Here is a 27885-nt window from a genome sequence, read left to right on the forward strand (position 1 = left end):
GCTATCATAATTTACAACCCCATCCTGACAAGGGCTCCTTTTTCTCCATGTTTTTTATCAACACTTGTTACCTTTTGAATTTTTAATAATAGCCATTCTAACAGGTGTGAGGTAATGCTGGAATTTTGATTTCCATTCTCTTAATGGTTAGAGATGTTGAGCATCTCTTATGTATGTGTCAGTCATTTGTATGCCTTCTTTGGGAAACCATCTATCCAGTTCCTCTATGCATTTTTTAATCAAACAAAAATTTTCAGTTTAACAAGCCATTTATATATTTTGGATATTAACCCCACATTAGATACATGTTTTACAAATATTTTCTCTAGAACATAGGTTGCTTTTTAATTGTATTGGTTATTTCTTTTGCCATGCAGAAGCTTTTTAGTGTGATGTAGTTTCACTTGCTTAGTTTTCATTTTTTTTGTTTATGTTTTTGGTGTCAAAATCAATGCAAAGGCTAATTATCAATGAGCTTTTCCCTTGTTTTTTTTCCTACAGAAGTTTTACAACTTCAGGTTTTATGTTAGAAGCTTTAATCCATTTCAAGTTGATTTTTGTGTATGGTGTAAGATAGGGTCTAATTTCATTCTTTTGCATGTGGAGATCCAGTTTTCCCAACAGCATTTATTGAAGAGACTAACCATTCCTATTGTGTATTCTTGACACCTTTGTAGAAGACTAGTTTGTCACATATATGTGTAAGTTTATTTTTGGGTTCTCTGTTCTGTTCCATTGGTCTGTGTCCATTTCTATGTTAATACTATATTGCTTCGATTACTATAACTTTATAATATAATTTGAAATCAGATAATGTGTCACAGTCAGCTTTGTTCTTTCTCAAGATTGCCTTACCTATTAAGGGTTGTTTTTCATTTTATATGAATTTTAGGATTGTTACCCTATTTCTGTGGAAAATAGCATTGGAATTTTGATAGTTTTTGTACTGAATCTGTAGAACAGTTTGGGTAGTTTGGACATTTTAACAATATTAATTCTTCTAACTCAGGAACACAAAATATATTTACATTTATTTGTATTTTCAATTTATTTCATCAAAGTTTTAACAAGAGACAAAGAAACTCACTATAAGCCCTGGCTGGTGTAGCTCAGTGGATTGAGTGCAGGCCTATGAAACAGAATTGTGGTTCGATTCCGAGTCAGGGCACACACCTGGGTTGCAGGCCAGTTCCCAGAGGGGAGTGCACAAGAGGCAACCATACATTGACATTTCTCTCCCTCCCTCCTTACCTTCCCCTCTAAAGATAAATAAATAAAATCTCTTTAAAAAGTCACTATAATATAATAAAGAGGTTAATTCATCAAAAGGATATATATTATAAACATACAGGATGGGGCAAAGTAGGCTTACAGTTGTTTGTATGGAAAATAACATAATAATTAATAAATAATAATACAAGAATAAACCCTGTTTTCACATACTCACAACTGTAAACCCACTTTTGCCCTGCCCTCTATATATACCTAACATTGAATCATTTGAATATATAAAGCAAATATTAATAAAATTTTAGGGAGAAATAGACCACAATATAATAGTAGTAGGGCACTTAATATCCCACTTTCAACAATAAATAGATCATCCAGACAGAAATTTAATAAGAAAACTTGGATTTGAACTATACTTTAGGCCAGATGGACCTAACATATGGACCAGATGGAACAGAACAGTTTATATGACAGCATAGGACACACATTCTTCTCAAGTGCACACTAAACATTCTCTAGGATAGATCATATATTAGACCACAAAATAAGTCTTAACAAATTTAAGGAAATTATCATTTCAAGAATCTTTTCCAATCATAATGGTATAGAACTGGAAATTAATAACAGGAGGAAAACTGGAAAACATCCAGATATGTAGAAATTAAACAACACATTCCCCAAAACCAATGGGGAAGGAAAGAAGGAAACCAAAGAAGGAAATCAAAGGGGAAATTAAAAAACAACTCGAGCCATGACTGGTGTAGCTCAATTGGGCATCATCTCACAAAGCAAATGGTTGCCAGTTAGCTTCCATTGATCAGAGCACATGCTAGGTTATGGCTTTGGTCCCTGGTCAGGTTGCATACAAGAGGCGACCAATTTATGCTTCTCTTTCATTTCAGTGTTTCTCTTCATCTGTTTTCCCCTTTCTTCCCCTCCCTCTCTAAAACAACAATAACAACAACAAACAACTTGAGACAAATGGAAATGGAAACACAATACCCCAGAACTTATGGAATGGTACTTTATCATATACATTCTTTTAGTGTACACATCCTATCAATCCTAAGGGTAACTGCAGTGATCCAAAGTGAGCCATGTAATAATACCTTTTTCTTATTAGGTTAGGTCTAAATTTTTTCAAACAAAACCTGGAAAAATCTATTGTATGTATTTTCTCTGAACTCAAACTGCAGAGCTGAAATGAACCAAAATTCTGTAAAGTCACAGATACCAGCTTTGGGGAAGACAAAAAGAAAGGCAGAGGAAGAAAACATTTTACTAAATGCCTAGTTCTAGTTAATAGCTCCTTTGAACCAGGCCTTCTCAAGCTAAAGCTGTTGCCCCATGACAAAATTAACATAACTATTCACAATTATGATGAATAAATGTCACCTCTTTTATATATTTGCCCAACTATTGTTGAATTATGAATACTTCTATTTCTGATGTATCTAATTGTATAGGATTAATCTTTCCAATGCCACACATATCCAAATTATTCAAATTACTATGATTATGTGATAGAAAGTTTAGAACTTTGGAACTGATGTAGGCTTGAGTAAACCCAGTCTGTAAGCCACTAGCTATCAAATCATGGACAAATCATTTATATCTCCCTACCTCAGGCTCCTCTTTTATGAAATGGGGCTACAACTTCACTGTTATTGCTCTATTTAAATGTGATCATGTTTATATGCTTATCACAAGAAACACACAAAGTCCTCAGTAAATACACTGGCTAAACTTATTCGTGGTGGCTCATTTCTATTTTTATCTTAGTTACTATTTTCTCTGGCCTTTTTTCCCCTGTTCTTCCCCTTGTCATTTTATAGTGTGTTTGTGTGGTATATATGTCTGTGTATGTCATCTCAAGAAACCTTCACAGAAGCCTACAGACAAGCCCCCTTCATTCCCTAATCATTGACACACCATGTGATTTGTGCAATGAATTTAGCTGCCAAAAAAAAAAAAAACAATAAAAGAATAGCTGAGAAAGATTTATCTTACCAACAGTTGGCATGGAAAGAAAAACACATGGAGATAGTTACAGGTTATAAGTTTAGAATGATGCCATCTTGACAATGTTCCTATTGTTATCTGAAGGCATACTGATAGATATGGGTGTTCAGGTCAAATACTTTTTTTTTTTTGCTTTGAAGAGAAGAGTACAAACTGTACTTAAAACAGTGTGTTCTGTCCTGAATTTTACAGTGAGAAACAAAAATGAAATTCTGAATATTTGCTTCTCTTGGTTGAGTCTGTGTTTTATTAATTATAAAAAAATTAATGAGAAATTTTAAACATCCAGCAATGCTAAAATAATTTTATAGTGAACTCCTATAAATCCACCACCTAGATTATACTATTAGTTTTACCATATTTATTTTTAACTTATCTATCCTTGTATCTATTAGTCCATCTTTGATGAAATTTAAAGTAAATTGCAGATATCAGTACCTGGGGGGGAGACTTTGCCCTCGAGTCCCCCCATCTGCCATGGATGAAAGTAAACACTACCAAGACGTGATCTGTTTGGGGAGGAGAGGTGGCCAATTTCTCAGGGGAAAAAGGCCAGGAGCCCCTTCCTCCAGGGGCTTTTTATCAGGTTGTAATACCCAGGAATATGGGCAGCAAGGATCAAACAGTAGATAACATTTCGAAGAAATCTGAGGGCTTAGTCTGAGTCAGAGTCTGTCAGGAAGGGGGTTTTGCAGAAACTTTAGGGAGACATACTTATTTCCTGCTTGGACCCTTAACATATGAATGAAAGCACTCGTAGCAAAGCAGGTTTCACAAGATTTTTAGGAATTCTTTCTTATACCAGATTTCCCCAGATCTGCTCTTGCAAGGCAAGGAGCTGTATCCCTCCCCATCAGGTTTTCAGGCTTAAGTGGATTAGAGCCAGAAAGTGCTTCTCTCAGAGGACATGGGGACTCGGGCTATGTCACATTGCCAAGGGGCAAGGGTCTATTGCTTATTCTTTGTTGCAGTCCCCTGAGTCCTTCCATGATGGCTTCCCAAGTGATTGAGTCTGGCTTATGTTGCCCCTCACTGTGAGGATTCTTACCTGTCTCTGACTTCTGACCATGCTTTGGGGGCAGGGAGAGGAAACTGAGGCAGTGTTTGCTACCAGAGACAAGTTTTTGTCTCCTGTGGCTCACATTCCAGAGGTCACTTGCTCATCCTTAGCCATGGGGGGTAGTTACAATTCCTGAAACCAGGCAGAGTGGTCCCCAACAAGCACCCCTTTCTCTAAAAACTTCACTATGTGTATTATAGTTAAGACTACATTTATATGTTTACATTCTTTCCTTTGATGGAAAGTTTGCAAACTATGATATCCATAAATCTTGAGTGTGTTTTCACTGAGATTTGACAAATATATATATGTCTGAGCAAAATGTCTGTATTTTGACTGTTGATTTTTTATATGTGATTTGCCTCTTTTTTCTAACAAATACAAGATTTCTGGTCTTCTGTGGTTTATCATTCATAAGCTTCCCTTTCATCCCCAAAGAATAGCTCAGAACTACATGAGATAGTATTTTGATCATTTGCTCAGTGAGAACACCTGACATGAGCCACAGAATACATGGTCATCTTAGAATGTGGATGAGAAGTTTGTAGGAGATAAAGGACAGGCAGAGCGGCTGTGGGTGGCCCAGAGGCATTACAGGCAGCCTAGGGCAGAATGGTGGAAATGCACTTTTTGTGTGGACAGCCCACAAGAACCTGGCCTGGCTGGAGGTGACGGTTTCCACCAGAGAGAGGAAGGGAAAGAGGGGCAACACTTTTAAAGATGGGTGATGGCTCACTTATCCAACTACATGCTGTTCTCCACATGTTTGTGTTAGTGGCAGCTAAATTACTTCGTAGGTAGAAACTAAAAAGGAGAAAAAGATTTAATTTCTCAAGTAAGCAGGAAATTTCATATGCAGCCATCCCCCTTTATTCACGATTTTGCTTTTCACAGTGTCAGTTATTGTAGTCCAAAAATATTAAATGGAAAATTTCAGAAATAAACAATTCCTAAGTTTTAAATTCCTCACTCTTTTGAGTAGTGTGATGAAATCTCATGCTGCCCTACTTCCTCCCACCTGGTTTGTGAATCATCCCTTTGTACACTAATGGGTGGGGACACTGTATATGCTCCCCACCCACTAGTCACTTAGGAGCCATCTCAGTCAGCAGATTGACTATTGGGGTACCTCAGCGCTTGTTCTACAAACAGCCCTTAGTTTACTTCCTAATGGCCCCAGAGTGTGAGAGTAATTTTAACTTTATCATAGGTATCTTTGTATAGTACCTTTGTATAGGTGTATATATAATATATATAGTATACTCTTTGTGGTTATAGGCATCTGTTGGAGGTAGTCCTGAAATGCATCCCTTGAAGATAAAGGAGGATTACAGTAGAAGGGACAGAAAACGCACTTGATAAGAAAAAATTTTAAATGTTAGATAAACAGAATATAGATATTTTTAAAAGTAGATAGATTTTTTATTTCTGTTTTATTATAGTTGTCCCAATTTTCCCCCACTGCTCTCTCCTGCCTTGCCCACCCCCAACTCCCACAGTTAATCCCCACTGTGTTGTCTATGTCCCTGGGTCATTTGTACCTGTTCCTTGACTAGACCCTTCCTCTGCTTTCCCTCCTTATCCTATTCCCCCATTCCCTCTGGTCACTGTCAGTCTGTTCCTTGCCTCTGGTTCTATTTTGTTCATTTGTTTGTTTTGTTCATTAGGTTCCTCTTAGAGGTAAGACCATATGGTATATTCAAAGCAAAAGATAGGTTTTTAGAAGCAGATGTAAGATCTTAATATTTATAATTAACACATTTTTTCATCAGAATAGAAGCAAAAATTTTACTAGTGACTACAAAGCCTTTCGTGGTTTGCATTAATTTTTCTCTGAACCTATCACTCATTACTTGCCCACTCACTTGCATATCTTCAGTCACATTGCTTCCCTGCTGAACCTTGAACAAAGAGAAATGCTCCAGATTGAAGGACTATGTTTTCTAGCTTTACTTCTTGCTCTTCCCTAGAATACTGGCTTGGCCAACTCCCCTATTTCCACATCTTCCCAATAAAAACTCTTCTAACTACCTGACTTAGTACTGCAATTGGCCATCATATTAACAAAAATTACTGTCATGTACTTGCTTATTGTTTTTGTCTATTTCTCCCTGCTAGTGTGTAAATTCTATTAAGATCAGGATTTTTAGTTCTTTTCATCACTAACCATAACCGTATCGGAGTGCCTAGGAACAGGGCCTGCCACAGAGTAGGTGACCTGCCAATGCTTGTGTGTTTTTTTACCTTTTTTTAAAAATTTAATTCTTATTCGAGTACAGTTTTCTGTTTTATATTCCCTGCCCTGTCCCCCCAGTACTCCCCACCTCCCTCCCATTTCTGGCCCCTACCTTAATTATTGTCCATGTGTCCTTTATACTTATTCATGTGAGTCCCTCCCCTTTTCCCCTATGATTCTCTCCCCTTGATAGTTATTACCTAGTGAATGCACCTAGGGATGTTGTGTGTGAGTTCACCCCGGAACATGTTATTTGTAAGTACATGCTCTGCACCAAGAAAGTGCTCAAAAAGAGATTTCTCCCCAGACTTCCATCTGGATTACTCAGAATAAGACATCTTTATATCTTTATTGTCTTCAAAAGATTGAGCCAACTACATGGGAACTGAGAGGGTCATTGAAAGAACTGTGTTGAGACCTTGATTCTTCTACCATCTGGAGCATTTTTGTTTGGCCATACTAATAAACTTTCTCTGGGCCTTACGATTCCTTACATTTTATCCATTTCTCTCATTCCATGATTAAGATCAGTGGACTGTTTTCTTTAAATATACACACTTTTATAGACTTTGCCTCCATTCACTATTGACTGAATAGTCACTATTTACTGAATATTTATTCACTTCTTTCTATCTGCTAGACTCTATGATATTGCTGGGAAAACAAATAATGTATGTGTTCACATAGTATATAGTCTAAATCCACCATTTCATAGAAATGAAAAACTATGGTCCAAAGAAGATCAATGTTTTATTTTATATAAAATATTGTCCCCCAAATTGGGGAGAATTAATATTACCTCACCTAAGCCTTAAATAATAGATATTATAATAAAAGAATTCTTCATTAGCTACGTGGAAATTCCAAGAATAGAGATGGGAGGAAATTTTCCCAAGATCCCACAGTGACTTCAGGGTTCATTTGGATCAGAAAAATAGGTCTGTTTACCCAGGTTTATGTGGGGTCAATTATCCCATATTGTATCTGTATATTCGCTTGATCTCAAAGTAAAAACACAGACCAGGCTTCTGCAGAATTTTTTTTATTGTTAAGCAAATCAAGGGAATAGATATATATTGAACTTCCCATGACCCAGGCAAAGGAGAAGGTATGTTTTTGTAAATGTAAGAGATCTGCTAGAGAAAAATAAAAGCAGAAGCAAGAAAGAAGGATGAGAGAGCTGGGAAGCCAGCACAAAACCCTGGCTCTCATTCAGCATTTTCCATGATGCTTTAGGTTGATCTTCCCACCACTTTTCCTATAAAAGAAAAAGACAAAACATGCTCAGTGCAATATCATTTGTGTTCATTGCAGAGGATGGACAAGGGTCTAACCACATCATCATCTATGCAATCATTGGATTGTACAGGTAACCATGTCAGCAATCTGGCAGATGTTAATTAAATTCACTCAGAGGTGACATCTGTCCTGGTGACAGTAAGAATGAATCTTAAACAAACTAATTTAATAAGTTTTAGGCCTTTCAGTGATTGTGTCTCTGGGAATAAATTTATATACAACTGGAAAAGGTAAAACTGACAAAAGGAATAATGGCAAAGAGACTATAGTGTCACAATTCCGGTCTAATAGAAGATGTAAGAAGTTAAACCAAATATCCAGGCATCTGATATTTTATGGTAGATCATATATTTAAGCCTTCTCAGTAATGAGCATTCATCATATCATATTTCAACTTACCCCACAGCCCTTATCCTGAGAAAAGTTTGGTGTTAATTAATCAGATATGCGATATATAAATGCAGAAATAGCTACTGTATATTGATTCAATATTTATTCGTTTAATTCCATGTGCTTAGCTCTGTTATTATTGATAAAGAGTTATGCAATCCCTGTGCTTAGCAATTTTACAGCAAAGTTGAGAGAAACTAAGACATTCATAGAAGAAACTCTGATATAAGAAAAGGATGACAATGGTAAGTAAGTGAGGTTACTTTTAAAGAGGGTTATAATTTCCTGGAGTTTAGAGCAATCAGACTAAGAGATTGCTTGTTTGAATAGGTTTTTATTAATTATGAAGAGTGTTCAATCTGGAAGCTCACAGTCTATTGGCTAAAATCTAGAGCACCTGATCTGTTCCTTATTAACACGTAAATTCATTAAATACTGGCCCTTGGTAGAATCTCCCTAGCACACTGTCTGTCAAGCTCGAGTACTCTGAATAATAAAGGGTGATTCTCTCCTCTGTTCTTTGTTGAAAGGCTCTTTTCATCAGTTCAAAAGAGAGAAATGAGTGAAAATTGGTGCCTTAGCAACATAGAATTTGGTATAAAATAAAATGTTTGAAAATAATGTAGATAAAGTAATTGCTTTTATTGGTAATAAATTTTCTCATGAGATTTTCATGTTTCTGATTTTGGTGAATTTTCTAACTTAATCTCTAAAATTAATAATAATAATTACAAAACAACGATGAAAATTATTAAAATTTTTAGTTAGAAGTAGAAAAAATAATAAATGTATAAAATTCTTAGAGTTGTATAATTTTTTTAAAATTTCCCTAAGACAAGTCACATTTAATAATCACAAAGTAATGGAGATTATGCTTTCAAATAATTTATTATGCAAATTTTTATTAGTTTTTGACCCATTTGGTTTCAGTCTCTTTGCCTGAAGCTTATTTCTTTAGTCTCTATGGGTGGGTATGAATAGAAACTTCCAAACTATCTCGAAGAAAGTGTCATTGTCTTATTCTGGAAGTTTGTTTTTCCAAGGGACAGGTTGGTGAGTGTGATACTTACACCATTGCCTTACAGAAGGCACATTTATTGCCATACGTCTGGCCATCAGAGCCACAGAATGGATTAGATTCCCGAGTGCAGAAGACCTGGGCATCCTGGAACTCACCACAGTCAACCTACCAAAGTGAGCACAGTGATGTAGGCGTTAGTGCATTCCGCCCCAGGGGCTCTTCCACAGAGCAGAAGCTTTGGACAGCAAGCTTACGATTATTTATGTATATGTGTATATATATATATATATATATATATATACACATACACTTATGTATATGAAGTTATGCATAAATATACATTCATATGAAGTTATGTATAAATACATAGACATTTATTTATATAAAGTTATAGAAAATATATGAATATTTAATCATGTAGAGGTATATATAAATATATAGATGTATTTATATAAAGGTATATATAAATATTAAGTGTACAAACTTATAAACAAATATTTATAAATATTTAGATAGCTATATGTAACAATCTAAATATTTTTTTATATAAAGGCATATGTAAATATATGAACATTTATATAAAGGTGTATACAAATATATATATTTAACATATATTTATTTGTTTATATATTTATAGAAATTATATGGATGTATATGAGGTAAAGCTTCCTGAAACAGAAAACAGCCTTCTTTGTCTGCTCATCTGGAATGTATTAAACATAGCTGAGACTTTTTATTTGAGATACAAGATACGCGCTTCTGTAATTATTGTATTCAGGAGTAAGTTAGTGATGTAAGGCAGTTACTTACTCCTTATGACTGTAAGGAGTAAGGCAAATGCCACAGGTGTGACTTTTTGCTCCAACCCTATATTTTTCCACTGTAGACTAGTTTTTGGTGTTTAAGTGACATTTGTTTTTTTCACTGTATTAATGTAACTCTAATAAATATACTTCTGTATTGTTACAGAAATATGAGTGACTATTGCAAGGAGCTTCTGAATGTTACATGATGGTTTGTTAATTTTCCCCATAGTGGCTACATCCATATATTCTCCTGAAAACAAAAATTTTAATGTCTTTTTTAAAAAAATATTTTATTTATTTATTTATAGAGGGGAAGGGAAGGAGAGAAATATCAATGTATGGTTGCCTCTTGTGAGTCCCCTGCTGGGAACTGGCCTGCAACCCAGGCATGTGCCCTGACTGGGAATCGAACCACGATCGTGTGATTTGCAGGCCCGCACTCAATCCACTGAGCTACACCAGCCAGGGTTCATGTCTTTATATTAGCTTGCTCTATCTCAGAGTCTGTTTGTAGTATTTGAACTTTGGTGCCTAAGTTGCTCCATTTAGGATTCTAAGGCTGTATCCAGCTTTGGTGAGAACATGTGCTATGATGGCTAATAATGAAGGTCATGGGCTCTTTAGAAGGAACAGTGGTAGCACCTGTGCCACTAATACATTCCCTCAGTTATAGTGATCTCTCGAAAGCAGCCTGGAGTTTTAGAATTCTTCTCGATTCAATGTCAGCTGAGTCAATTTTTAGTGCACTAGTGACATGCATACCATGTTATTACAGGGTACATTTACATTTGGCAATATAAAATAGGTAGAACCAAACTTTTCCAAATGTGGGAAATGAAGTGATATTTAAGTGAAGAGAGGGACCATACTTACTTCTCTCCTAGTTCCTTTAAAATGATACTGCCTTATGTTTATCAGTTGCTTTATAATAGTCACACCAGATAGAGTTACTCAGTTGAGTCTCTCAATAACCTTGAGATGCACATGGAGCAATATTATATTAATCAGTTTACAGATGTGAATATTGATCCTCAGGATAACTAACTAGTTTCCCAATGCCACACAACCAGGGAGCATTCAAACCAGTGCTTGACCCCACTCCTGATTGCTGATCCACAATTTCCAACAACCTGGTATGTTCAATTTTCAACACATCCTCATTGAGAGAAATGAAGGCCAACTGTCACAATGTTCCTTTGACTACACTTAGAGTCAAGGCATGTAAGCTTTATTAAAATACCTTATTATGAAAATGTGTGGGCATTGGTAAGAGGAATCATATCTTTAAGATGTTAGCAAACCATTATATATGAGCAAAGCTCTCCAAAGGTTTGCATGGGGAAAAGCTCATCAGAAGAGTCATACCACTGAGTTACAAAATATTATAACATATGTCAAACCTAGACTCGTGTCAAAAATATAATATTTTGACATATGTTAAAAATAACATATGTCAAACTGAGACTATCAACACACATTTTGTTGGAATTTCACATCTTGTACTATTGAAGTTGGGTAGTATGGTGCTTACCAGAGATCTTCTCAGGGCTTGATTGTGTAGAAGATACCTAGGTTTTTTTATAGTCCCACTTTTCCCCCCAGTGCTCTTAAAAATAACTCCATCCTTTCATACTACTTCTAGGATTGTAACCTTTCCTTCAGGTCCCCAAATAGAAACCAGGCTGGAAAATCTTCATGGCATGATTAACTATAGGACACTTTTTTCTCAAAAGCTAATGTATTTTGTATTTGTCATGAATGTACACATTTGCAATTGTGTGTTTGAGTCAAGAACAGACTGTAACCATTGATATTTTCATTCATTCCACCAACAGCTAATAGATGACTAATATTTAGAAGACATGGTTCTGGGTGCTGGCTATACAAAAAAGAATCAGTTATAAACACTGTCTCCGTAAGTTTACCATCTTATTCATGTTAGGAAAGCAGAAAAGAACATAGATAATTACAGCACAGTGTGGGGTACGTTCTACAGTGGGCCGAACGCAGCAGTGTGGAAGCTGAGGAAAAGGGCATCTAAGTTAGGGATATGTGTCTCTCTACAGACAGGTCAATGAGGAAAAGAAAATAAAAAATGTCTCTTACTTGAAAGAGACGCCATCTTAAGCCACTTTTCCCTGGCAATCGACCCTCTGATCTTGTGATCCCGGCTCTTTTGTCCTTTAGAAAGCAATATGGAAGTGGCACATGGGGAGGGTGTTGACTTTGAGGACTTCTAGACTCCACCCCCATTTCCAAACCCACTTTTCCCTTCCACTGCCCCCTAGGTATAGACTAAGAGGGCTAAGGAGTCCCACAAATAAAACCAAATCATTCAAATGGTATATGAACAAACTTCCTCAGCACATAGATACATTTTGCACTTCTAAACTGTCCTGTCCTTCAAGGATCCCTGAAGTGGCTGGAGAACCACGTTTCAGAACTTGTCCTGCCGTAGCCCATTGGCTGGTTGTGTCGTTTCAGACAAACCACTCACTGTCTGCACCTCATTTGCCTAGCCAAAGAGTTTTTTAGACAGCTGTCATGCTTCAATCCCAGGATTGTTATAAGGATCAGATGTAGCCATACAAGAATTGTAGAAAGCCAGTATAAAATGTTTGAAATAGTCTTGGACTAGGCATGCAGAAAATAAGCTTTTATTGTAGGCCTGTTCTAACTGTAGCTCTTACCACATTTTGGAAGGAGTCTCCTAAAAGCTCTCAGTACCATTAGACAAGGTGGTCTCTAATGACTCTTCCAGCTTTGCTAATACAAGATTTAACAGTGACTCTTTTCTGTAAAGTGGCTTAAATAAAGCTAACTCCATAGTTCCTCAACTGGGTGTAAGAAGGAACAACTATTGGCCAAACGCTTCTTTCTTTTATAACTAGGGACCCCCCATTCACTCACTGTGTGAGAAATTTTAGCATGGTGGCTGGGGACAAAAAGGGGTCACATTCTGGGAGCCACAGAGGTTGGCAAAGGTGAAGAATGACTATGCAGAGCCAACCAGCAATCCTTCCTGTGCAGCAAACAGCAAGACAGGAGAGTATCAGAATATCCAGTTGGACCGGAAAGAGAGCACAGCTCTTACAGCTTAAGGAGAAATAGACTAAGAATGTCATTCCTTTCCTCTGCCCAAATTTCCTTTCCTGTTTTTTATTTTTATTTTGGTGTCCTTTAGATAGAATCCCAACTGCTGGTTTCTTAGTGGACATCAAAAAGCAAGTCTAAACTAAGGGAGATAGGGATATCCTTCTTCTTTAAAATTTCTTCCATGAGACCCAGGAGAGCTGAATCCCCTGGATCTATTTAAAATGCTGTAATGCTTTATATTAGGAGATTGTCCACAGGCAGCAAGCACAAGGCCTTGTGGGCTGAATCTGGCCCAGCACCTTGTTTCTACCCAGCAACAGCGCCAAGCTCCTTGCCCCTATCCATTTATACAGTCCTAAAATTACATTTGGCTCTTTACAGGCAACCGTGAGGCTGATGTGGCCCCCAGTGAAAATGAGTTTGATACCCCTGGCTGACCTGGGTTTGAATTTTGCTTCTTCCATTCACTAGCTGCATTACCTTATGCAAACAACTTCTCTGAGTTGAATTTCTTCTTATTAAACTGGGGCCTGACAATGCCTGTCTTCTAGGGTTGTTTTAACGACAAATCTTGAAAATACTTTGTAAAGTTTCAAGTGTGTGTGTAGGTCTGCTAGTATAAACTCCAACAACATAAATTGTTTCATGTTCCAGAATTTGGACCGCATTATTTCTTACCCTATTCAGTGAGGGCTGTTTGTTGTTGTTTTTGTTTGAGTATTTTTTTAGATGGTGTTGGCTTTAACAAGAACCTCCACTGCTTTCCTTATGTTGTCCAGCTTCCTGAAACTGCATCTAGGTACTTAGGTGCCAATCTCTAGTATCAGTCTGACCCCTTGTGGTTCTGCAAAGAACTGTACCTTCAAAAACATTCTGGAATCCAGGGATAGTGTTAGTGCCCAGATTAATCACCTAGTGGCAACTACAAAGTCATTGAATTTTGCTGGGAAATGAGCTTATATAATCACAAAAATTAACCTCAAAAGTCAGGATCATTAATATTTTAGTCTGGCACTTCGGCTCTACAAATAAAGCCAATGAAAATTTGCAAACACAAACTCCCCTAAGGTGTAGGACTTTGCCTCTTCTTCCCTTTGCTACGACCCATGTGGTTGCATCAGCTCCTTTTTAAGTGACACCAGTTTTATAAACCCCTCCTTAACTTGCTTCCGCTCTCCCTGTTTTTATGCTCCTTCTGCACTACCAAAAATGTCTCTAAAAATGTCTCAGGATACACCCATTGGCTATTTATTAAATGTTAATGATTTTCTTATGATATCCAGGGGTGTCCAACCTTTTGGCATCTCTGGACCACACTGGAAGAAGAAGAGTCATCTCGGGCCACACATTAAACACATTGCAACACGTAATCACAAATAAAACCCCTCTTAATGTTTTAAGTAAATTTGCGATTTTGTGTTGGGCTTCATTCACAGCCATCCTGGGCTGCATGAGGCCCGTGGACCATGGGTTGGACACCCTGCCTCCTTTTTGGAATTCTTTTCCGACTCCTGTAACATGTCAGTGCTCTGGCTCTCCACCTGTTTCTTCTCCACCCCTTTTACCATCTTTTAAATTTTCTCCCTGAGTGTTCACTATGGTAATTTTCAAGAAATTTCATATATTTGATTTTTTTCTCTCAAAGAGCATATACTGACTGATGATTCTTAGATGGTTTTTCTTGATTTCATCAAAATGTGGCCCTGGCTGGCGTAGCTCAGTGGATTGAGCACAGGCCTGCGAACCAGAGGATTGCGGTTCAATTCCCAGTCAGGGCACATGCCTGGGTTGCAGGCCAGTTCCCTGCAGGCTAACTCCCAGCAGGGGACGCACGAAAGACAACCATACATTGATGTCTCTCTCCCTCTCTCCTTCCCCTCTAAAGATAAATAAATAAATAAATAAAATTTTTTTAAAAAGAAGATGAAAGTAATAAATAATTTGTTTAAAAAATGTCAAACTCTATGCCCTGACCAGTGTGGCTCAGTTGGTTGAGTGTCATCTCTCAAAGTAGAAGGTCTCTGTTTCGATTCTCGGTGAGGGTACACGCAGGGATTGAGGGTTTGGCCCTCACTCAGGGTGTGTGTAGGGGGCAACCGATGGAAGTCTCTCTCTCACATTTATGTTTCTCACCCTTTCTTTCTCTCTCCCATACCCTCTCTCTAAAAATAAATAAAATCTTTAAAAAAAACCCCTCTAATTCCTATTGTTAGAAATGTACAGGGCAACTCTAGGTAATAATTTAATTTACATTTCATGCTCAATTATCTTCAAAATATAACTTTTAATCTTTCCCTCCAAACTAGTTTCACTTTCTAATTTTTCCTTTTTACAGAATAGTTCCATTCTCTGGTCTTCTCGACCTACCCTCAGATTAAAACATTGCTGTTTATTTCCCCATGCAAGTGTTACCTTTAGTGTATTTCTTTGCCTCACGTGCCGTTGGCCAGTTCCAAATTTACCACCTATACTCACCCTTAATAGTCTCTGGCTGAGTCAATGTAATAAATCCTATTCTCTCTGCTTTCATTTCCCCCATGTCTCAAAATCCTTCTTAAACGTGGAGACAAGTTATCTAACTTTAAACTACTATTTTCATTATACTATAATTACTTCTTTGTTTAAGAATGAAGCATAGCAAAAACTATGGTTTATTTGTTCAGAAGATTGTACTGCCCAAAGCACATTAACATGCATTGCACTGGGGCTTTCTGTTGCTCTCAAAAGGTGGCCTGGGCCATGGAAGCTCACTCCTTAAGGAGCCAGGGGCCCTGAGGTGTTGACTATACCTTTATTAAAGCTGTTGGTAAATCAGAATCAGCTTAGGTCCTCTTTCTGAGGCCTCAATTTACCTACCTGTTGTTAACTTGTAGATGCTGGCTAACATCTTCAAATTGTATTTACATATTTTGCCAGTATCTTAATATTAGGTGAATTCAAACTAATTAGGAAAGATAAATAGGCCAAGACACACTCTACTTATGGAGCATTGTTTTACTAATCCTAGTAGAACTCGTTGTGTCTTAATCTTAAAATACAAACAAAAATAAATGTAGATATCCCTCCAAAATTACTGTAACTGAAAATGGTTGCCAATCATTGTTTTTGAGGGGTTTGTGTTAATTCTAATCTGGAATATCCATTTAAACAATTCTTTAAGGATATGACTAGTAGGGAAATAAGAAAAATAAAGACAACATAGGGAATGATTCTAAAAGTATTCTTGTACAATTCTTTAGACTGTTAACTGTAACCCTACCATCAGGTGCTTTAGCATGGAAACTTCTTAGTGTAAATTAAATGACTTAAATGTTGGAGGAAATATTTCTTCTTTTTGTCTCAGTGGGATCAGACTTGAGCAGGCGTGCTCCTGAGGTTAGTTTTGATTTTTTCTGCCTGTCGTTGGGACTGCCACCAGTTTTCCAGCCATTCGAAAGAGAAATGGTAGAGAGCAAAAAAGGGAGAGGGCTCATGGACATGGACAACAGTGTGGTGATTGTGGGGGAGTAGAGGGGTATAAGGAGACTAAATGGTAATGGAAAAAAAATTACAAAAAATAAAGAAATGGCAGCCTCGGTGCCATCTGAAAGTTGCCACCCTCCCTTCTCTGTCTATTTCAGTGGGGAAAAAATCGTAGTCTTGGCAAGGCCAGGCTTGGTTCATACTGATTCAGATACCTGAAGTCAGATGGGGTTTTAGAAATCATTGCATCCAAATGTTTACTTTAGAAATGAGGAAACAAAGGCAATAACAAGGGAAGGGGACATCCTTCAGATGACACAGTCAGTAAGTGTTTGAATTCGAACTCATGTATGTTGTCCCTAAAATATTTGAGCAAAGTCAGTGCTCCTCATCACTGAATAATTATTTAAAACGCAGATTCAAGCCCCTACCTGTGTGACTATTACTTAGTAAGTCTGGCTGAGCGCTGGGGGTCTATATGTGTAGTGAGCCTCCCCAGTAACCCAAAGCAAGCCCACTCTGCAACTTGGGCCTATCAGGAATAGAATCAGTAAGTAGCTGATTTTAAATGAACTTCAGAAAACACTGAAAATCTGGGAAACATTAAAAATCCTGGAAATCAAAACCTAAACAAGGAAAGAGACTTATGTGTTGATGAGAAAACTGGGATTATGTTCCATATGTTTTCAATCTGCATGTAATGGTCTCATATTTTACTACCTGGTGGGATACAAAATGGGCTGGGTAGATCTGAGGTTCTGTGTTTGTTTGTTTGTCGTATATGTTTAAGCATAACAGTAAATCAATTTTAAGACGAACAATTTTATATCCAATTACAAACACACGTGTGTTATACATATAGGTGCATACACACATTGCAAATTAATTACAGGACATAATCCATTGTACAACATATCTCAATTTCTAAGGTTCTAAAATTGGAAAGGAGAAAAGTCTTACACAATATAGTAGGTGTACTAGAGTTGAAATAGGGTTTCAGCTCTTTTGCCAAATCCAAATAGTTGGCAGGTATGTCTGGAAAATTTTAATGTCAGGGGTTCTTGGACGCACCAAGGCTCACAAGAGCCATTGTCAAGATCGAGTAGAAATTCTCTCAATGGGATAGATTGCCTGGGCAAATACCACTTGTTTATGTTGTCTTTTGATAGTTAGAACAAGCAATCCAGAAAAAAGTTGGTGGATTAACTTGGAAAAAAATCAACCAGACAATGAAGACAATTTGTGTCTCTTCCAATGTTTTACCCAAAATGTATTTACATTTGTGGAAATGAGTCTGCATATACTCAATACAGAGCAGTAAGCAACTTCTGTGTCTACTCTCCGTGGCTTCACTTCTATAAAGAAGATAACCTCTGCCCTAACACCTTCAAATTTGTTAATTACTAGTCAATAACTAGTCCTTTTACAGTTTACCAAATGTTTCCACACAGTTTATTTCATTTCAATCTGACTATGATTCTGTGGGGTGAATAAGATTATCCCCCCATTTTTTTATAGTTATAGAAATTGCAGTTCAGAAGACCTGAGTAATCTGCCCAAGATCCTTTAGGGAGAGCAGGGATATAGTATGAGTGTTAACATAGATTCATCCTATTTTCATTTATAGTTATTTTACCTTAACAAAACCTGAGAATGGGTGTTTAGGGCCTTTTAATTCATAGAGAAATTAGAGTTAAAAAATGAGTTACTTCCACTGATTTCTAGATTTGGCCTGCCTCTTTATTGTTTTTGCTCTTTTGCCCACAGATAAACCTCTGTTTGGCTGTGGGAAATACCAGCCAAGCTTCACCTAGGTCTGAAGAATAGATAAAAATATCCACTGACCTGTTCTCCTTGACTGAAGACACCTGAAAAAAAAAAAGACATAAAATCTGAACACTGTAATTTCTGAAAGTACAAAAGGTGGCATTTGCAAAATTAAGAAATCCTCACGCCTGAATTGATGCTTGTTCTTGGTTCCTGATCATCCCAGCAAGGCAGGGCATGGTTGTTCTACTTTTTTATGCCTGTTCACTTCTTAGGGAGCAGTAGAAACGTGGGAAGTGATGAAAGGAGATAGACCAGGATGAGGTCATATTTCTTAGGGGGTGGGGGATGGGTGAGAGAAAATTGTTTTGGGATCTGGAGATTCATGTTACAGTTCTGGCCTAGTTACTAATTCACAGTGGGGATGACCTCATCTCTGGTCTTCCTTTGGAGAAGTTGGGCTGGAAAGTCACATCTAACTTGGACATTTCCAGTCTCAGTGTATTGTCTTTGTCCCGGGCAGTTCAGGAAGAGATTAACTTTGTTGTTTGTTCTTTGAGCTCAAAATTGCTTTTCTGACTTCTATACTCGGCTTTAAAGACTTGGCCTGAATAGACACTGTCAAGGGCAGAGTCATGCTGGCTTGTGTGACTCATTCCCCTTGCTACATCTCTTTAAATTGGAAAAGGCATCTATAAATACAGTCTTGATTCTCTTTTTCTTTCCATCTTTATGGTTATGTTTGCGCTTTTAGGTTGTGGCTAATTAGCTCAATGGTTTCAAATACTGAAATAATAAAATCTTCATTTCAGTTCTGGTCATTTCTGTGGCACTCCCAATGCCAGAGACGTCTAGCACATTTAGCCAAAAGCCACCTTGGTGACAAAGTGTGTGGATAAGTGTCAGCATGTGAGGAATGACAACTGGCAATATCTTAAAGCACACTCTCTGTTCATGGAGGTGAGAAGGGAATAAGGCTTTTAAATTTGAAACGAAGTCAATGACCATCTACTGCAACGACTGCCAACCTTACTGCAGCACTGTTATTAACACACAGGTGCTTAGGACAATGACTTGAAAATTCCATTACATAGACCAAATAGGGCATGGAAGTCTATATTTTTGTAAACCACTGAAAGTGATTTTTATGACTGAAGAAAATTCATTATTACAATTCTCAGGCATTTCTTCATGGTACAAATTTTTTTTATCAGAAGAGCAGAGATTTTGTGAATGTCTTATAAGTATGAAGTATCAAGGCAGAGGGAGGATTAACATCAACAAGACCTGAGTGCAATATGGTAGTCATATTACTAAACTTAAAAATATATAAATATTAATAGATGTTTGTTGAACTTTTACTGTATCCCTTTCACTATATAAAGCATTTTCTCAGTTAATTGCACACATTGAAATGTTCTTTTTATACCCCTCTATTATAGATGAATAAAAGACTCAGAAAAGTCATATGCTATAAAATGAAAATGTCAGGGCTGAAATTCAACATGAAGGCTCTTAGACATTAGCCTTCCCAAATACTGATTTGTCTAAGAAGAATCATATTTTGATAAGTTAAATGCATTAATCCACCAGATCCAATTAACAAATCAGTTTACCTTTCTAAAAGGAAGCAATAAGAGCATATCAGTCAATTTCTAAGAGCATTTTAGTAATCAGACTTCAAGTAAGCAGATGGAAATACCATTTCATGTTTTTAGCCTTAGTAGTCAAACTTATTCTTAGTATCACAGTAATTCTCTATCCAGTTTTTTCATATTTCTAAATGTGCTTATTCAGGTAAATACGACTGGTTTCCTGTGAACAGCGACTTCTGTATCTATTTAATTTCATTGAAAAATTGTTGTTTTTTCCATGTTCAGGCATTTAAAATCTCTGACAGTCCCCAAATTCAACAGGTTTTGAATGAAATGATAGATCAGACATGGAAGTTTCCAAGACCCAGCCTTATTTCTAGAACTTAATGAATGAAAGAACATTTCAGAGAGCTGAGCTATATCGCCAGCTGACATGGCAATAGCAGAAGAGATGGGCCTAGGTCTAGGGTCTAGAGCCTTTAGTGTGTGCTTTGTCCACTACCACAGCATGGAGTGGAAAAATAAAGGAGGACAGAAAGAGATACATGCCCCTGGACTGAAAGACATTAGATCAAAGTATGCTTGTCCTTTGAACAATCTGAACTGATAGAAATACGACCATTGCTCAAAGACGTCCCCCTTCTTGAAGAATTGTTGAGTTCCCCAGCAACATATCCACTGCAGTCTTCTAACACTGGATAGCTTTTTTTCTGAAGGATTCTCTAATTGAGTATCCTTTACCCCCCGCCTTGTTTTAATTTTAACTCCAATTATTGTACAAGAATAATGAGGACAGGAAAGCTTTTCTTTGTCTTAGAAAGCCAAGCTAATACTTAAAACAACTAGCCATCTCCCAGTCTAGTTTTGTGGAATGAGCATAAACTGCATCGTCTAAAAGACCTGATCAGATTCCAAATTCTACTTACAAGTTGTGACTCCTTTGGCGATTTTTAAAATTTTTTGTGCCCCTGATCCTGATTTCTTACATGTAGATTACAGAGAAGTGTATCTTGCTATGTGTTTTGGAGATAATGCCTAGAAGTTCTTATTACATATCTAGAATATAGTATATGCTCAACAAAATTATTTTAATCGTTATTACTATTACCATTTTCATCATCACAATCATTATCATCATTAGGATAAGCTCTCAGAATTGGTCTTGGTAGACAAATACACTTGGCATTTCCAGTTCAGTATAAATATTGGATTTCAATTTTAAAGAAAAAAAAAACTCACCTGAGAAAAAGCAGAAAAGAGCCAGAGCAAGGAGCAGAAAGACACCTGATATTTTCATGGTGCCAGTTAGCTCGCTCAGGTCAAGGCTGGTTTGTCCTGCTCAGGTTCTCTGTCAAGACACTGCCCAGAGCACCCAAATGCACACTCAGACATATATATATATATAGACATGGTAGAGGAAGTTGGGATCTCCACCTTCTTCATAAAGTCGCATTCTAAAACCATATGTAGGCCTATACACTTGAGGCATTTATGATGACCTGTCATCAACGTAAAGAAATGCTTCATGATCTCCATCAATCTTAAAATTAGGACATTTATGTGAGACGCACCTTAGATCTTATTCATGGAGGATGTCATTTTCCACCGGTAAACTAGACTTTCCTAACAACCAATACATCCTCCCTGCTCTTCCCTCTACAGTTTCGCTACATTAAAGGGATGAGTCACTGGTGGGGCCCAGTTGATGTCGGTGTCTCTTTCAGACAGGTCCTGCATGTCTGTAGTCCAGGTGAGTAATCACAGAGGAATGAAATCTTGGGTGTAACTTGGATTTTCAGAGTCCACATCATCCAAGATGTACCAAAAAATATAAGTATTCTACAGTGTGACCAGAACTGCATTAGTAAAAGCATTTTGGGGGGGGGCAAAAATCAGCCCATTGATTTTTTAAATCATTACTGTAGTCAAGTGGCACTGATTTTCAATTTTTAAGTCAAAATGAACAAGAGATTCTATGTATATCTTTTAATTAGTAAAGAGTAAATTATAAATTTTTAGAGGTGACTGAATTGAGGAATATTTAATATTTCCCCTTTTCTGCAAGGTAAAAATGTAGTTATAATAAAACTCTTTAAGTTTTAACTCCTTGAAAATATGTTTCTGTACAAGTTAAATGAATTCCATTAACTATCGTGGCCGATTTAATTGCCAGACTGAGCAAAGAATAGGAGGACCCCATCGGTTTCTTTGGGGGAACAAAAAATAAACACTGGTTACAGTGATAATGACAAAGTCTGACTCAAGTCACAATCAGCTACTCAAAATATCATGGAGAAAAACATAATAATTTAAAGTATGGGAAGAATATGCAGAATGTGCCCAAATTAAATACAAGTGACTAATGTAATGTTGTACAAATAACTTAGAAATTATATACCAAATAACTGGGTTCCTTTGGAAATAGTCACTTTGAAAAAATGTGTACACAGATTAAATATTGTTCTCTTTTCTTAAAGATATTTGTTTTCTTTCTAGAAATTACATATCTTTAGAAATTTTAATTTAATTTATTTCAATATTTAGGGTGAATTTTCTGTCTTTGAGAAAAGGGAATATACTTTATTGAATTTTACAATCAAAAAGATATTATCTCTTAATAAAAAATGAAGCATGACTGTGATAAAAAATAAGAATGTTTTAAGTTGCTTCTCTGACAATTTGCAAAGACCTGAGCTTACAGGATAGAGGGAAAGGGGAAGAGAGGAGTATAGACAGGAAAGAGAGGAAAGGAATAAGAGAGAAGGAAAAGTATGTGCTTGGCAAGTATTCAAAGCGATAACATACACACATGCACACACACTAACATGTGTGCAATCTTAAAATCTTTTACAAACTGTTGTAGGTCAGATGTCAGACACCAATGAAAAACCTTAAAAACTGTATTGAAGTTTTTCTTGAGCACTTGATGAGAGAAGGGGTCTAAGAATATTTGAAAAAAAGAGAATAATTGGGAAAACACTTCAGGAAAGCTATGGAATTTTCACATAACACTTTTGTGTGTTTTAATTATTATGGCCTCATTAAGTGAGATAATATAAAGAACCCTGCTTGGAAACCTGACATCATTTCGTAGGCTTGGTTTTATATACTGCTGCCTTGCTCCATCTTTCACATCCCACACTCAATGCCTTCTCCTACCTTTTGCCTTCTCCCTTTCCTTCCTGTTTTGTGATCAAGATATCTGGAGAAATTCTAAACATAGCTCCATGTCTCAAAGTGGTAAGAATTCAAAAGTGTTCACTAATCATAAACAAAAAGGTGACAGGGGAGTCAGTGGCATTCCATCACAAAGTCCACAGCAGACTTCCTAACAGAGGTAGGAACGTCTCCCCTCAAGTGTCATTTATGGTAGTTTGCTTCTCAGAATCATTGTTTACTAAATGTTGCTCTCTCTCTCTTCATCTCCCATTCATTCTATCTTTTCCTCCCTTCCCCATGCTTCAAGAGCTTTTCTTCAATGGTGTTTTTGATAGAATGATTCTAACCCATTTTTTCCCAACAGGTTTCAATTTCGTATCTTCAACATTTACCCTCCTCTCCATACCAAAATAAGTACTGGCTCTGGACTGGTGTCGGGGAGAGAATATTGTGTCACAAGAATATATTTTAAGAAGTCTGGTACCTTGAACAACAATAGTTTTTGTTAGGTTTATGAGCCTGTGTGAAAGAGAGTCTTTTTTCTTTTTATAAAACATAAAGGAAAGGGTAAGAAACCTTCCCAGGAATCACTTAATTAGCTCCTTAAGTAAAAAGCTAAGATAATAGGTTACAGAGCAGTGACAGGCAATTATTCACAAACACAAAAGAAACTGTGTGTAATTCTAGTCTTTTGACTACAGAATAAGTAAAGGAGAGCACTTTGAATCTTGTTTTCTGTAGCACTCCAAGAGAAAAATAGGAAAAGATTTAACAATCATAACATTTAAGTGTAAGTTTCAATGAATCAAATCATTAAAAAAAGGAACACAAAAAGAAAAGGATATGGGAGAAAGCAATAGAAGTTGGCCCTTTTACAGACAGTAGAATGCAGTCCCATCACATGTGTAGTTGATTTCCAAAAGTTAACTATGCCTATTTTCTTTCATGTCATTAAAGACAAAAACACTGTAAGATTATATTTTCCAAGTACAGTTTATCATACAAACATGACACATTTCCTTCAAATATTACCATTTGAGGTAGTGTACACAAAATCATCACATTTTAAAAGAGTCATTCTGATTCTCTAGTTTGGGAGACTTGAGAGGGTTTTTTTGCATATTTGAGGGATTTTTAAGAGTAATTTTGGTTGATTAATTTTTGTTGCTGATTTTACAATATTACTGCACCTACCTAGGTACAGTTTCATTGCTTTCAGAAAGCTTAGTCCTGGGCCCAGTGATGTACACACAAGTCTGTTTATATGTTTTAATATTTTACTCATTCATATGAATTTCCCCCAATGTTTTTCATATGTAGCACACTGTGCTATTTTGAAATGTCACTTCTCAAACATCAATGCTCTAATCGTCAAGCCCGAGAGCACTGATGCTGTTTTGCAGAGATCATGAGACAAAGTTGTATTTTCAAAAAAGAACAAACACCACCTTAATCATGGGAGTCACTGCTCAGATTAAATTATGAAGTGGCTTTTTCCTTTTAACATTACTAGCCATACATTACACTAAAATCAATAATTCTTTATTTACATCAATCTTTGGTCAAAGTGACAATTGCTTTTCTTGAAACTTCCGTGGGAATGTGTAGGAAAGAGGAGAAACTTTTGCTAGGTCAGAAGGGAGGTGCCTGGAAAGAGAATAAGAAAAGGGTTCCAGAGCTCAGGCTTCCATGCCCTGGCTTAGCTCAAAATCCCTGGTTTTTAGAGGAGGATAGAGATGCACCATCTGCCTTGGCATGAGGAAGGCAGAGCAGCAGTAAGAAGGGAGGTACCCAAGTATTTGCACCTGACGATGGTCTTCACCTTGCAGTGACGATCAGGAAGAGCAGATGAAGCTTATAAGAAGGGATTTAGGAGTGGGGAAACTGGGGGCATGGGCAGGGAACGCAGAGACCATAGGAGCCGTATTACATTGCAGCGCATCACGGAGGGGATTGAAGTGAATAACCAGGAACCACCTGGTAAGAAACGCCTCACCCAAAGGCTAGTGTAGATGAAACCCTTATCTGCAAATGTCCCGAAGCTTCCTTCTGGAACAAGATGCCGCCTTTGGGGGAAAGAAGGAATGCGGAGAACCACTGAGGAGGGAGAAACAGAGGTACCCCCACTCAATAAAATGTGAGTCCTTAATGGGAGGAATCCTGTGGTATCTACAGTACTTTCAAACACTTTTAGCAATTAATAGGCTATCGGGAAATGTTTGTTGTCTGACGGAGATTGGAATATCTTTAATTGACAAGGCAAGTATATTCTGCTGTTACTGTAAAATAAAGAAAAAAACAATTAAAACAAAGTAATCTCATTTTAACACTTAAACCTTAGCATATATATATATATATATATGTAATATATATATATGTAATATATATATATTATATATATACACACATTTCAATTCACTCTACTCAATATATTAGGTCCAAACTTCATTGAGCTTTTATCAGAAAGATAACATAGATTTTAAAAAATTAGTTGTGACCTGAAAGGACATTTGCCTTCATTTTCTACTCAATACAAAATACAATCTGAAGTTTCTTTAAGAAATACACATACTTCATGGTTCTGCGGTGGAAAAGAAAGAATGTAGACTGATTTCAGAGAGACCTGGAATACTCATCCCTCTTCTGCCACAAACTGTATGATTTGAGGGGTATTAGTTAAACTTTCTGAGTCTTAATGTTTCTAAGATGGCTTTCTGGGTTATTTTCACGCACTTAATATTTATTTCTTTGACTTTCTTGGCTCAGAAAGACCTTTAGTGTTCTGTTGATACTTTATGTGCAATCTCTTGAAATTGTTTAGACTTCAAAATGTAATCACATTAGTGATCCCTTTCCAACTTTGTATCAACTATAAAGGTACTAAAAGTCTTCTTGATTATCATCAATGTCATTGAAAAGTGTTGAACAAAACAGGCTTGAATATATTTCACTGACTTATCTCCAAGGTTGTTCTGCTGCAATCGATGTTCATGTTTCCTCTGGTATGATACCAAGTTCTTACCCTTATGAAATGCTTGGAATGATTTACTTTTAAATAATCTATGTAGACTACTAGCCATCCTGATCTACTTTCTTAAGTGCTCATATTATTATATTTCCTATTGTCCATCATAGGCTCTGGATGTTCTTTTCTTTAATCACTATGTGTCTCAATTCTACCTATCATACAATGAGAAGTCCAAATTTCAATACTCTTCACAGAACATTTCTTAACCCTATAAGGCAGATGTCCTACACTTGTTATATAAAGATCTACTGTGGCTTGTTGATATATTATATCTGGCCTAGAAATTGCTTTGAAAAATTTTAAAGTAGTCCACAACTTTTACATTTTGAAGGCTTAATGAAAAATAAATAGAACATGAAATTCACAAAATATATATTTGGGCCCTTCATTGCCAGCGCCAGCCAAGTCAGCTGAAGTTTAGTGTAACTGCCTCCTTTAAATAGGTGGTTCACTCATTTGCCTCATTTGTTGCTGGCCCAAGAAGGCACTTGAGTTTGGGATTCTGGCCCTTGGCATTAATAATACTTAATCTTCTTAGTTTTTATGACACATATCTTTAATTTTCTCATGAAATTGTTCTACTTTGTAAAAGTATGCCCATCTGATATTTCTTTTCTTTGTCTAGATGCTTCCTATGGACAAAATCTATACCTTATTAATCTTTTATCCTCCAACTTTCTGTCTTGTAATAAGCAATTACTACACATTCACTTAAAAAAACAAATATGGTTAAGAAGCATAATTAACTCTATTTTATACCAGAGATCATTAGTTACTATTGCAGCCAACATTTCCAAAATCTATTGTCTTCTATATTTTAAACATGTAGACATTTGTTCTTTTCTAGTTTTCTGTCATTTCTTTCACTTCTTTGATTTCCTATAGACACATTTCAACCATACTGTATGTAAGTAACCTCACTTATAATTCTATCCTTCCCTGCTTTCTGTATTATTAGAGGGAAAAGGCCTTAACACTCACTGACATACAAAAGCACATAGGCAGCCAACCACATAATTGGGAGTTGGATTTTGCAATTTGCAAATTGTTGAGTGGTAAGTCTCTCTCTACTCAGTTCATATGACCTTCTCCATTCATTGCCTTTGCCCCAGCATGGCATTCTCTTCACATCCCAGTTTGTTATGGCCAAGACTATCTACATTTCTTTATATTACTCTAGCCACAATAAAAATCAAATTAAGTCAAAAAGTATAGTTTGCTATATAAAAAATTTTGAAAGTTAACTGATGCTATGAAGTTTAATACAGTATTAAGAAAAGTTGAATTTCATTGAAAGATTTCTGTTTTCCTAATTTTCATTCTATTTTTTATTTTTTGAATTCACTTTGAAGGATGAATTTTATGTATCTGTTTTTATATTAAGCTTCCTCAAATCACTTATTTTTTAATTTAAGTGTTACCACTTAGCATTAATTTGAATAAGATCCAAGAAAAATTATTTAGTGTATGTTTGGGAACACTATGAAAACATGCCATTATCCTTATAGTGTCAAAACAAAAGTCAATCACTTTGTTTTCTTCTTTGACAAGGTCACTAGATGGGTAGGTCTGAGGTACATAGCAGACATAATGGACTGAAACATCTGCAAGGAATTAGATAAAGCCTTTCATACAGTAATTGTGGAAGGATCAAGATGATGAGTAGATGACTGTAACTGGTTGAACAGCTAAACAAAAAGGTGCTGATGAATGA

General features: G+C 36.5%; 1 protein-coding gene across 2 annotated transcripts; it reads right to left on the bottom strand.

The window, feature by feature from the left end:
- Positions 1-7574: 7574 nt before the first annotated feature.
- LOC118986218 (serine protease inhibitor Kazal-type 6) lies at positions 7575-21416 on the bottom strand. Of its 2 annotated transcripts, XM_037045019.1 has the most exons (5): positions 21224-21416; positions 18468-18490; positions 12171-12245; positions 9308-9423; positions 7575-7806 (listed from the first exon to the last, which is right to left on the bottom strand). In XM_037045019.1, exons 1-5 carry the CDS (start codon positions 21279-21281, stop codon positions 7761-7763), a joined length of 318 nt encoding a protein of 105 aa, XP_036900914.1. In that variant the 5' UTR covers positions 21282-21416; the 3' UTR covers positions 7575-7760. The 2 variants fall into 2 exon arrangements, 1 of the variants encoding a protein (XP_036900914.1); XR_005066324.1 differs by lacking the exons at positions 12171-12245; positions 21224-21416 and adding an exon at positions 18576-18688.
- Positions 21417-27885: the final 6469 nt, after the last annotated feature.

Source organism: Sturnira hondurensis, unplaced genomic scaffold (assembly GCF_014824575.4).
Source record: "Sturnira hondurensis isolate 20B ecotype Veracruz unplaced genomic scaffold, ASM1482457v3 Scaffold0004152, whole genome shotgun sequence".
In the NCBI taxonomy this organism is placed as follows: Eukaryota; Metazoa; Chordata; class Mammalia; order Chiroptera; family Phyllostomidae; genus Sturnira; species Sturnira hondurensis.